Source organism: Talpa europaea (assembly GCF_964194135.1).
Source record: "Talpa europaea genome assembly, chromosome: 3".
NCBI lineage: Eukaryota > Metazoa > Chordata > Mammalia > Eulipotyphla > Talpidae > Talpa > Talpa europaea.
In genome coordinates, this window is record NC_140069.1 from 25,642,184 (window position 1) to 25,655,589 (window position 13,406).

Genomic DNA, 13,406 nt, shown 5'->3' on the forward strand with positions numbered 1-13,406 from the left:
GGCGGGCCTTGTGCCGGCGCGCCCGCTACGGTCCCGGCGGAGCGAGGCGGGGCGGGGTGTGGGCGGAGGCGAGCGCCCCGCCCCTTCGCGCTCGCCGCGGGGGTGCAGTGCGGGTGCCCCTCTCTCGCTGCCTGTCGCCGCGGGCTCTGGGCTGCGTTCCCGCGCCTCGGCGTCTGCGTTCGGGCGCCGGTCCCGGAAGTGGGCTCGCGCCCCGCGGTTTCTGCGCCGGGACGACGGCCGTCGCCACAGTGGCGGCCACAGCATCTCGCCCGACCTCCGCGGCGCTCGAGCCTATGACCGGCCAGGGCCAGCCGGCGTCTGGGTCGTCGGCGTGGGGCGCGGTGTTTCGCCACGTCCGATATGAGAACCTGGTGGCGGGCGTGAGCGGCGGGGTCCTGTCCAACCTCGCGCTGCACCCGCTCGACCTCGTGAAGATTCGCTTTGCTGGTAAGAGCCTGCTCGGCCCCCGGGCTCCTTGAATTTCCTCTCACCCGGGTCGGGGTGGTAAAGACGGAGAAGGAGGCCTTGATCCCCCTGCCTCTACGCTTGAGGATGCTCACCTGGAACGAGATTTGGTGAAGGGGAACATGGAAAAGGGGTCTGGCCGCTCTGGGCCCGGTTCCCCAAGACTGAGATATGCGGGAGCTTTGGGGAAAACCCTCATTGGTGTGGGATGTGGGGCTCAGTCTGGTTTGTGATATGAACGGGATTGCCACATTTTAGGACTAAGGTTTCACACGTGCAAATCATTCACCTTTGGAGGTACTTTGATATCTCAGGGTAACCACGTGTTTGGCAACTCCCCCTGAGAGGAAAGTGCGATTGCTTGGGGTGAGGCATAATCCTCAGCAGGTGGTTGGAAATACATTTGGTGTAGAATTTGCTTGAAGATTTGTTTTTTGGCATTTGTAAGTGTGGAAGGAGATCCTGTGAAGAAATATGACCTAGAATTGAAATACTATTCTTCTTATTTAGATTCATGGATTAAGTATTTCAAAATTAACGAAACCCTTTGGTTGTTAAAGTCAACACTAAATTCTGGAAAAGATAGTTTCAAAAAAGTCTTTGCTAACTTTATTTGGAAATTATTTCACGACAGTTAAGTCTTTACTAGAAGTAAAGTCCTGCCTACTGTTAGAGCTGCAGAAGTGATTTGATTTGATTCACCAGATACATATTTGTTTCCTTATATTATTTGTGGATTGCTATATGCGATTCAGAGCACCTAAACAGAGTTCTTGCCCTCGGGTAACTTACAGTCTTAATTCTAATTCAAGACTTAATCATATAGAAGATAATTCTAGACAACATAAAACTAGGGGCCACATGAAATAAATCCAAATGACCAAAATATGAGTAGAGGTAGGCTATTAAAATTATGAATAAATGACTGAATCTACACAGGTTCTATGGGTACTTAGAAATGAACACAACTCAGCTATTTAAAAAGATGAAATGCTGTTTTTTGGGGGAAAAATGAATGGATGATTATGTTAAGTGACATAAGTCAGAAAATAAAAGACAGTTATCAGGTAGTTTCACTCATTTGTGTAATATAAATTGCCAAAGAAAACAAACTGGCATGATACAACAACAACAAAAAAAACCCATAGACTCTGAAAAATATTGTGGATCCCAGAGAAGATGGTGGAGTAATGTGACAGTGTATTGGCAGTGGAACTTTGGGGGTGAGTGGAGCATGTGTACATGTTGAGGTGCAAAGTTGTATTCCCAAAATTATGTAGTTATGTAAATAAATGGCAAATACTGATTTTTTAATAAAAATAAAATAAAATTATTTAAAAAAAGAAACTGTGATAATAGGAAGTAGTTCAGAGCTTGGGTGGCAGGCTAGAAGATATTCCGATATACGATATCAAAGTCAGAGAGGAGATTGTGGCATCCCCTTCTAATTTTAAGATATAATTTTAAATCAAGAATGATAAGAAAGACCCCTCCCCAAGAAATAATATGAATTAAGTAAAAAAATAGAAATATTCTAACATCTGAAAGCCAGTAAGTTAATCAAGGAATCAAAATGTAGAGTCTAGCCTAAACAAAAATAACATTGTCATGTTTTATATGAATCATAGTATAACAAAATCCACAGTGACATAAATAAACTGTTTCCGATTGAATGTTTGCATGGCTTTAAGGTCTTTATATGTATTAACTCACTTAGTCCTTTATAATTTTTGGAGTTAGGTTCTATTATCACTCCCATTTCATGGATTAGAAAACTCAGGGACAGCAAAATCAGGTAGTTTACTCAGGATTACACAGGAAGTGTTGGCACTGGGATTTCAAACTGATTGCATAGCGTGTTGTCAGTTTGAAACCATAAGTACGGCGCTTGGCATTGTTAAAGGGTCAGATGTTAGAAGTGGAAATGAAAGTGATACCAGAAAGTTAAGCTGCCAAATTATGCCTCTTTCATGCCATGCAAAAAAAAAAAAAAACAACACGGAAGCCAAGTTTGGATGTTAGAAATGAAATCAGTTCTTCAAAAAATGCAAAAACTGTAGCATAGGGGTAGCAAGTGAAACTGCAGAGTGATTTGAGAACTATCCCTGCTGAGTGCAAAGAGTGCCTATGAAAATCAACATTTAAAGGATGGGCAGAAAAAGAACGAGGCTGCAGAGGAAATTTGTTGGCTAAAGAAGAGGGAGATCAGGAAAAGTGCAGTATGAAACTAGTCCAGAGAAGAGTGTTTGAGGGGGTAAACAATATCAGGTCCTACTGAAGGATTAGTAAAAAAAGAGGCTCGAAAGTGCACTTGAAGGTCTCTATCTAGAGAACACTTGGCAGTACTTTGTGGAGCCCAAACCAAACTGCAGTGGATTGAGAAGCTTTGGAGCTAAAATTGTAGCTCTCTCCTCCAGAAGCTTAACTGATAAGGAGTAAATAGGATCAAAGAGGAAACTCTCAGGAGATACTTAAGAGAGTTTATATTTTGGGGGGAAAGTACTAAAAGCAAGGAAGAGATTGGAGGTGAAGCAGGAAAATAAGGAGTAGAGTTTCTAGAGAAGTTAGATACAAAACTCAGGTTTCTGACAAAGCGTAGTGTACTTGGTGTAACATTGTCAGGTTAATTAGAAAGATGTAGGTTTTCCTCCCTTTGTAGCCATGGTAAATAATGGTTCTTTGCCATTCTTCTTTTCCATTTCCCTGATAGTAGAGTAGTGACCAGTGAACTTTATTACTAAAATATACTAACCTTCATCTGAGCCTTCAGATCATAATCTTTTTACTAGCAGAAGGGCTTGTGAAAAAAACACTGTATCTTCAGATACTGTGCGGTAAAGTGAAGCTAGAACAAGGTATGCCTGCAGATATCTGTGTCTGCTCTCTTCCATTCATCTGATCTCCTGTCAGGGTACCCAACTAACCCAACTCAACTAAAAACTAGATGACTTCTGGGGCAGAACATGACAGAGAAGGGTGAACGGTGGATCTGGACAGGAAACAGGAGGTATTCAGGATATATTAAAGAAACAGGGGCCTCCCTAGTGGCACGTGGGGATAAGACCCAACCTATGAAGCTCACCACAGCCACTGCAGCACGACTTCAATCCCTGGCCAGGAAGCAACCCACATGGCTCAGCAGACCTCTCCTGTCTCGCCCGCCGCTCCCCTCAGCAGTGTATTTCAGTCAATCTGCCTGTTCTGTTCCCCACTTTGTCTCTGGTGAACCCTCTCGCCCCCCACAACTCTGGCCTGTGCCCCAGTTCTTTTATGTATAGATAAATAAAATCTTTTTTAAAAAAAAGAAAAACATATTCTAGAATGTGCAATGTACAAGCACAACATCAGAAATAGAAATGTTGCATTGAAGTAGTAGTCTTTGCTCCAATAGCATCTTCCTACTGGGAAGCCAGAATAATTGAACAAAAAGCTAATAAGTGCAGTAAGGATGTTTTATTATAGGAGGGAAAATATAGTATGCTGTGGGAGCCAAGAAATGGCCTCATTTAGGGGTTAGGAAAAAGCTCCCCCCAGTGAAATGATTAAACTGAGGCCTGAAAAAGGAATCAAAGCTAAAATGGAGGAGTAGGTGAGTGAGAGGACAGAATGTTCATAGCACCTGTGCAAAAACTCTAAGGTCAGAGACTGTAAGGACTGAAAGTTTTTGAACATTCTAACAATGTTCACCAAATGTTTTAAAATGTAAATGTCAATGAATCCATACAGTAATTTCAGTGAGGCAGCGTTACGTGCAGGGAGACAATAGAGACGGGCCTCTAGACCCAAGTGAGTGATGGAGACTCCTAAGTACTGTGTTAGGAGGTGTGTTCTTTATCTTATGTGCTGTAGAATAGTTTTAATAAGTGGGCCTCCCTGGTGGCGCAGCGGTTGAGCGCTGGGTTGAGAAGCTGCACGCGGCCTCTGCGGTGCCGGTTCGATCCCCGGCTGCTCCCCGGCCTCCGGAGGAGGGTCCCACATGGCGCGCAGACCTCTCCTGCCGGCCTCTGCGGTGCCGGTTCGATCCCCGGCTGCTCCCCGGCCTCCGGAGGAGGGTCCCACATGGCGCGCAGACCTCTCCTGCCGCCCGCTGCTCCCCTCAGCAGTGTACTTCGGTCCTTCTGCCTGCTCTGCTCTCCGTTCTGGCTCTGGTGAATTCTCTCACCCTCCCGCACTTCTGACTGTACCCAGTGCATGTATAAACAAAAACAAACAAACAAACAAATAAATAAAACATGCCTCTATAAAAAAAAATTTTAAAAAAAAAAGAATAGTTTTAATAAGTGACTTTTGAAATAATCTGTTTCTAGAAAGATTATTTAATCTACAATGCAGTAATTTGGGGGTTGGGAGCAGCCAAGTCCTTTGCCGCAAAACTGCAGGCAGAAAGACTAATTTAAATTGAATTGCTATCAGTAGTTGAGAAATGGAGTTCTGAAGTAGGATGATGGCACGTGACCTGAGATACAAGTCCAGGAGAGACTGATCAATCAGCACAATCAAAAGGTCTTCTTAATTGATAAGAATGTGTGAAGGGTAGAGGGTTTGTGGAGGGCCCTCAGGTCTCTGACTTGAGCATCTGCATAGATGGTAGTGCCATTTATTAAGCCATTTGGAACACTAGAATAAGAGCAGCTTCTGACTGAGTGGGGAAAACCCCTAGTTCAATTTTAGATCTGTTCAAACAGAATATCCATGTGCAGGCGCCTCCCTTGTGGCACAGAGGTTAAGTCTCAGCACTGTCAAGCTATCCACAGCCACTCCAGCACAAGTTTGATCCCTGGCCAGGGAGCCACCCACATGGCACAGCAGACTTCTCTCCTAGCTCACCCGCTGCTGCCCCCTCATCAGTGTATTTCAGTCAATCCACCTATTGTGTTCCCCACTCTGTCTGTTGAATCCTCTCACCCCCTTTGTACCTCTGGCCTGTACCCCAGTTCTCATATGCATAAATAAATAAATCTTTTTAAAAAAGAATATCCACATGCAATTTTTGTTAGTCACATCTATCTACACAGATACAAAGGTTGACAAAAAGGTGTGGCTTAGAGAAAGAGAAACGAAATTTCCATTCATAGACAAAAAAGGTGAGGAAATACACCACAATAAGAGCAGTCATATCTGAGTGGTGGCATTGTGGGTGATTTTATTTTCAATTTTATTCCTTTCTATGTTTTGTAAATTTTCTACAGTGTCCATATTTTGCTTTTTAAAGGAATCTCATTCCCTGAAGATATCTGCTATTAACCATATGCTGTGTTTTAGTTCAGTCCTTTTTCTAGGGATACCCAAGCGTATATAAAAATACAGTTGTAGAGGATGGTTTTAAAATAAACTAATCATGTTCATGTTCAATTAATGATGTTTAATATAATCTGACATTAGAGTAGTCCATAGTATAGGTATGTTATCATTTGTTTAAACATTTCCCTATTGGTATATATTGAGATTGCTTTCATCTGTGCTGTCAAAGAAACTGCTATGCACATTTTTGTAGATTTGAGCTGATATTTCTATAGGATGTAGTCTTAGAAGAGTAACTACCAGGTCAAGGATAACTGCATTTAAATTTGTCTAGTAAAAATCTGTCTACCGGGCCTCCCCTGGTGGCGCAGTGGTTGAGCACTCAGCTTGCGAAGCTGCCCGCAGCCTCCGCAGCACCTGTTCGATCCCCGGCGACCGGCGAGGGTCCCACATGGCGTGACAGACCTCTCCTGCCACGCCCGCTGCACCCCTCAGCCGTGTATTTCGTCTCTCTGGCTGTTCTGTTCCCCGCTCTGGCTCTGGCGAATTCTCTCACCCTCCTGCGCTTCTGACTGTACCCAGTGCTTGTATAAATAAATAAATAAATCTTTAAAAAAAAATCTGTCTACCATACTATTAAAAAAGGGGGTTATGGTATGAACGTGCCTATTCCCCTACACCCTCACCAACATGGCCATTAACAAACCTTAAGTTCTCAATCTGAAAGGCAAAAAGAGCTGTTTTTACTTGTGTTTTGTGAGTGAAGTTGAACACCATTTCAGTGCTGCTTGCCTTTTTAAAATTTTTTGTCTGCGATTTGTCAGTCATACAGTTTTCCCATTTTTCTTAGGACCTGTCATTTTCTGTTGACTTGTGACTGCTTCTTATATATTAGATATATTAACTCTGTACCACAAGTATATCCTTCTTCAATTTCTTCTCTGTAGAGTCCTTTGCAAAATGGAAGTTTAAAGTTAATTAAATAAGTATTAGCTCTTAAACTTTCAAAATAGATTTGAATTACCCCAACAAATTGGTTAACTTATTTTTGCTTTACCCTATCATTTTATTAATTTAGAATTTCTGAGAGTAAGAAAACAATGGATGGAATAGATTCTTGTGTATGTGGTGATGGTGGGTGGTGGTGGTAGTGTTTGTAGGAAGGGTAAAAGAGAATTTACAGGAAAATAATTTACCTCTGTGCTCTGCATTTTCTTTACTGTCACTCCTCAGGTCCTTATACAAGTTCATTTTTGAGATAACATTTATTTAAAACATTGTAAATGATTTAGAGCTCTAGATCATACCCTTCAGATGTATGTTACCAGACCTATCACCAACACATCCTTCGTCCACCATTGTGCCCCTCTACCTTTCCCCCTCTGGTAGCCTCAGTTCTGCAGGTAGATTTCTAGAGTTTGTTTGTCTATTTGCCCCTTTTTTTCTCCATAGTCCACATTTAAGTGACACTGTCTGGTGTTTGTCTTTCTCCTGATATATTTCACTTGCCCCTCCAGTTCCATCCATGTTGTTGCAAATGGCAAAAATTTATATTTTCCATAGCTGTGTAGTATTTCATTGTGTGTGTGCACATCTTCCTAATCTAGTCCTCTGCCCTTGTGCAGTTAGATTGTTTCCATAATTTGGCCTGTTGTAAATGGTGCTATAATGAACATAGGCGTGCATAATGCCTTTGAATCAGTGCTTTTGTATTCTTCAGGTGGATACCTGGGAGTGGAATTGCTGGATCATATGGTAGATCTATTTTTAATATTCTGAGAAACCTCCGTACACTTCCATAAGGGCTGGACTAGTCTACATTCCCACCAATATTGTACAAGGATTCCTTTTTCTCCAGATCCTCGCCACCACTTGTTTATGATTTTTTCTGATGTGGGCCATTCTCACAGGTGTGGAATTAGTAGCTTTTTTAAATCCAAGTTTTTATTGAGGGCATGCTAAGCACTTAAAATTTGAATAAAATCATGAATGTGTTAATTTTAATGTATTAAATAATTTTCTCTGCCAAAAAAGCTTTTCTTCATTCTTTGTATCTCCTTCATTTGACTGAGTGTGTGATAGTTTATCTTTATATGTGACACAAAGCAAGAACTGTTTTCACCTGACTTTGTGTATCCTTGACTGCAGTGAGTGATGGATTGGAACTGAGACCGAAATATAAAGGAATTGTGCATTGCTTGATTACCATTTGGAAAATCGATGGACTCCGGGGACTTTACCAAGGAGTGACCCCAAATGTGTGGGGTGCAGGTTTATCCTGGGGACTCTACTTTTTCTTGTGAGTAGATCTAGATGATTTTACAGTATTAAGTAAAATGATTTTTATTTGTTTTCAGTAATTTTTACATATTGATGAGGAAGAATCATTTGATAAGTTTCTCTGAATTGAAAGGGTCAAAAAGTACAAAATGGCTTATTAGTATTATGCTCTGTTAGCTTACTAGCTTCACTCTCCATCAGAGACATTTGGACTGAAAGGACATTAACAGGAAGAAAGTGAAAGAATGTGATGAAGAAACACTCTTACAGAAGCCATTTCTGTGAGATGAATTCAGGAATATGGCTTACTAAATATATTTGAGTCACTATGAAGTTGGAAAAGCAGAAGGAGACAGACCTTGAAAGAACATGTATCATATGTATCAGTACAAGAGCTCTCCTGGGAAAAGAAAAAAAGCCAGTGCATGGCTGAGTTTGAAACATACTCCTTCTTACCTCCTGCTCTCTTGTCAGCTCATAACTCCTATTGCATAGTCACTGAAGAAGCCACAGAAAGGGCCTGTGGCAGGCACTTTCAACTCACTAAGTGTACCAGAGCGTGAGAACAAAACATAATGGCGCTGAATGGAGGAACATGTGCCACCCTGCAGTCCACGAATAGGGAGGAAACCCAGTCCAGGAATAGGGATGCTGTTCTTTGTTTTAATAGATGGCATATTTAGGAAAATACCAGTACCTGGCATATTTGCCTTTTATGTGTCATGTATTTTACTTGCTTCCTCATGTTTTTATGGCAGTATCCAAAGCAATCTTAAAATACAGTTTTAAATGAGAGCAGAATAAAATACAGTCTCAGTATTTAAATATTTTTAAAATTTTCATTGTGAGACATACTTACATCGGTGAAATTGTATGTACAAACTCTATTCTGTTATGAATTTCAGAGTGACAGGTTCTCCAAACAGCTTCTAAGGCCATGTGAATTTAAGGCTTATTTGATAAGAATTTCTTAATAAAAGTATACACGTTTCATGTTAAAAATCATATTAGTAAAGTTTGAAAGGATTTAGCTACGGGGATTTAGCCCCGTAGTATTTAGCTCTAGTCTTCTTCCAAGAATAAGTGGGATCTGTCGCTCATGTAGACTGATTTGATTCCCCTGCTAAAAAACATTAGCAACTATTTTCTGCCAAATGAAGGCCAAATGTCAGTCTGCCACTCACGTGTGGCTCAGTTTTCCTTCTCTTCTCATTTACCCTTATTGTTCACTTTTGCTCATATTCATCTGTTTTCCTGATTCTCCATGCCAGTTCAATGCTACTTCCTCCTGCAAAAGCCTTCTGTGATCTCATATTTTCTTAGGCTCTTAGATACTTTCTATGTTCTTTTGTTAAGTCACTTGTTTGCTGCTTATGGTTTGTTAGTCTGTAGAGAAAGATCCATTGAGTGTTTTATCAGAATTGCCAACCATAGTACCTGAACATTATTTGTTAGATGTCCTTTTTGTCTCTTTTGCATGTTCTGTCCAGTCACTGCACCACCAACTCTATATCCTCCTCCTCCCAGTTTTCCTGTCTGTTGTTTCTATTAACTGATGTGATTAAATATTTTCCATATGTTTTGCTAGCCATATACATGATGGGGGGAGAATAAGGATGATATAATCTCATAGTAAACCATTTCCAGGAAATCCATTCTCAAAAACGATCTCATTTTGAGGTTACATTGATTGAGCTTTGACTTACTTTTGGGCTACTAGTTAAGTTACACGCACTTGAAAATAGACTTTACTGCTTTATGAAACCTATGCAGATTTTTATCAAACTGCTCCTGTTTCTTTCAGCTATAATGCCATCAAGTCATACAAGACAGAAGGAAGAGCTGAACAGTTAGAGGCAACAGAATACCTCCTGTCAGCTGCTGAAGCTGGTAAGTCAATGTATGAAATATAAAATGCCAACTTCGAACTTGATTTTCACTTGATTTTCACTTTTTTTTATTTATTTCACTTTGTTTTATTTCACTTTGAACATCAGATTGCAATTATGTGCAATTATGCACATCTAACTATACTAATCTGTTCTCATATTAAATTTCTTTGAAAGTAGGTATTCTTTTGATTACCTAACTATATTTAAAGGCACCATACTTATACAGGATAATATAATTCATAAAAGTTATGAATCTGAAGTAGTTCAAAGACAATTCAGTATAATATCAATTAAAGGATAAGTTCAGCTTTCATATTGCAGTTTATTGCAGTAAACTTGTTTAATTGCCTCATGTATATATAATATTCAAAAAGGGAAAACAAAGTAAAACCCATAGTCTTCTTAACTCCTATTTTGAAACTTTGTATATACCTTGGTTTCTTAATGTTTACTGTTTTGGTTTAAGTCAAGAACTGTCTTACTCAGTTTTGAATGCCTAACCACTAGCAGGACCTGAATCATAACAGCAGTCAAAATATTTGTTGAATAAAGGACTACTTAGGAAACTTGGTATAAAGAAATTTAACTGGATGACTATAAAATTGTCACTTCTATAAAGAATATAAACTATTTTTACAGAGTTCATTTTTGAGGTATAAGAGCTATTTGAACAGACTTAAGGAAGATTGTGCTAAAGTTGGGGTGAATATATGTGTGCACATTGCACAGATTATTCAAGTGCTAGATTCCTGGTCCTTTCCCCCTGATCTTCAACCCCTCTGGATTATGCCAGCTCTTACTTCTACATATCTGTATCTCCTTATCAGAGCTCCCTCTTCACCCCCCAGTATTTCTCTATAAGGGGCCGCATTATTTAAGAGCCAGGACATCTCTCTTATCTTCACACCTCAAAGAGGAAGGTTTTTACATTTCTATCACACTGTTAATTTGCCTCGCACTAACTGCATGAGGATGTTTTTATGACCCCCAGAATTTCTGTCTACCGCTTACCCTAGACTGTCTCAGTGACCACATCTCACTGTTGTGAATGTAACCCTTGTAGCCTTATTCTTCACATACAATCACTGTTCTTAATTTAGGTTGTCATAATGGAGTATCTGTATGCTAAGTAATCTTATTTAAATCTGATTTTAGGAGCCATGACTCTCTGCATTACAAATCCATTATGGGTAACAAAAACTCGCCTTATGTTACAGTACAATGGTGTTGTTAACCCCCCACAACGACAATATAAAGGAATGTTTGATACACTTGTGAAAATATATAAATATGAAGGTGTGCGTGGATTGTATAAGGTAATAAATTATTATCAATATATTTTGAATAACTGACAGTTATAAATTCCCTTAGCTCTAATGTCTGAGTTCTAAATGAATTGTAGTCCTAAAAAGAAACCAAGCTTAGGCAAGAAACAATTTAATAAAAATTGTAATTTAGTTTATAATATTGTATTGTACTTTAAAATGTTTATCTCATTATTGTAAGATGTAACATCATGTCACAGGTGAGTGTGAGAAAGATGGTCTAAAACTTTGCCATTAATACTTTCATTAAGTCACACATTCCTACCCCTCTCCCTGAAAGCTGTGGTCTCTTGGGAACTTGGGTAGTTTAGTTTTTCTTTTTAAATTCTTCCCTTTTAGGGATTTGTTCCTGGGCTATTTGGAACATCACATGGTGCTCTTCAGTTTATGGCATATGAATTGTTGAAAGTGAAATACAACCAGCATGTCAACAGAGTACCAGAAGCTCAGTTGGTAAGATGATTCTTGAAAATAATATCATTTACTTTTATGGACACAATTTAATAAATGAAAGTTTTGTCATACTTATTTCAGTAGTATTGCTATGAAGATGTGTACTGACTGCTGCTGTTTACATTTTTTATAGGCTAATGACATGCAGATGCTAGAAATAGAGACCCTATGTTGCACAGAGCCTGTGTTAAGAGGGGAAATAGCATCTTAAATGTTTGTTTTCTTATATAATTTTAACTTCTATATTTTTGAAGATATCCTGTCTAAGGAAAAATGTTTTGTGTTGTCTTTTTTAGAGCACAGTAGAATATATATCTGTTGCAGCGCTATCCAAAATATTCGCTGTAGCGGCAACATACCCATATCAAGTGGTGAGAGCTCGTCTCCAGGATCAGCACATGGTTTACAATGGGGTGTTGGATGTCATCACAAAGACGTGGAGGTGAGAACATAATGGGGTATCAAATTTGCTTCCAGGAGGTAATTTGCAAATCTTAAAATGTCTAGTTGATCTTAAAAATTTTATAGCAAAGGCGAGAGTGGTAAGGCAAAAACTTGACTCCTTGCCTCTCCTTTCCCATTTTTCATTTACTACATATTAGGACCATGCACTTATTCTTTGATGTTTGATTTCTTTGTAAAATTAGATTATCTTGAATAGTAAGGATTTATAAAAATTAAATGAGCTGTCAAATGCATTGACAAAAATAAAAGAAAATTTAGATGTTATAAAATATTTAAATAGCATTAAAAACAAATTCAAAAGAAACAGTTTAATTATGACACTCCCACACCTGCTATTGGAACCATAGCTTTCATAAATAAATACTTCTCTCTATAGAGAAGAGACTCTTGTTCTGCAGCATGGGACAAGTTAAACTGTTATAGACCGACATCCCTGTATTTCTTTTCATACTGAAAGGCCTGAGCAGACTGTTTAGAATGTCTAAATATACATCAAGTCAATAAATATTTATTGAGAACGGAAATGACAACATCCAGGCTATATTCCTATTCTAAGCATAAGGAAATAAAGTTTTATCATTTAGTGTTTTCTTTCATTTATATAAGCTGTTTGAATTTTTTAATGACTACATTAGATTAGTTAATATTCCTGCATGTTCATACATTTAAAGGCATTTGAAAGATGGTTATCAGTAAAGCGCCTATCAGTTTAGTTTTGAGATATCCCTACCCTCTCTTCCTAAGTCAGCCTGCAGTAGGAATGTGGCTCCCACAGTCGCTCAGAACCACATTATTTCATGACTTTGAAAACATTGATTTAAATCACAGTGAAGTTTGACTGCTAACCCTGTGTTGGAGAACTTTTGTATCTTCAAACTAGCTATGTGGGGAATTAAACTTATATCTATTTTTCCCTTTAAAGGAAAGAAGGCATCGGTGGATTTTACAAAGGAATTGCCCCTAATTTGATTAGAGTGACTCCAGCCTGCTGTATCACTTTCGTGGTATATGAAAATGTCTCACACTTTTTGCTCAACCTAAAAGAAAATAGAAAGTAAACTAAAAGGTCATTCCAATATATATATGCCCAAGGCAGCCACATGGCTCCCTTGTGCTTAAGATGTAAAACTCAGAAGAATACTATGCAGCACCATGGCTTATAATCAAGATTGGTCTGTAATCATAATACATGTCAAAGAACTGCTACATCTTTGCAATGTGTTTCTGCTTTTTGCCTTCCCCATCTGTATGGGACTTGGATACCTCTGCCAGAAATGGCAACCAT

General features: G+C 39.3%; 1 protein-coding gene across 1 annotated transcript; it reads left to right on the forward strand.

Annotated features, from left to right (window-relative positions):
* Positions 1-293: 293 nt before the first annotated feature.
* Positions 294-13,179, forward strand: SLC25A32 (solute carrier family 25 member 32; the record flags this gene model as incomplete). Its single annotated transcript, XM_084229461.1, has 7 exons — positions 294-447; positions 7,855-8,005; positions 9,791-9,876; positions 11,034-11,194; positions 11,543-11,656; positions 11,953-12,098; positions 13,044-13,179. 7 exons carry the CDS (start codon positions 294-296, stop codon positions 13,177-13,179), a joined length of 948 nt encoding a protein of 315 aa, XP_084085587.1.
* Positions 13,180-13,406: the final 227 nt, after the last annotated feature.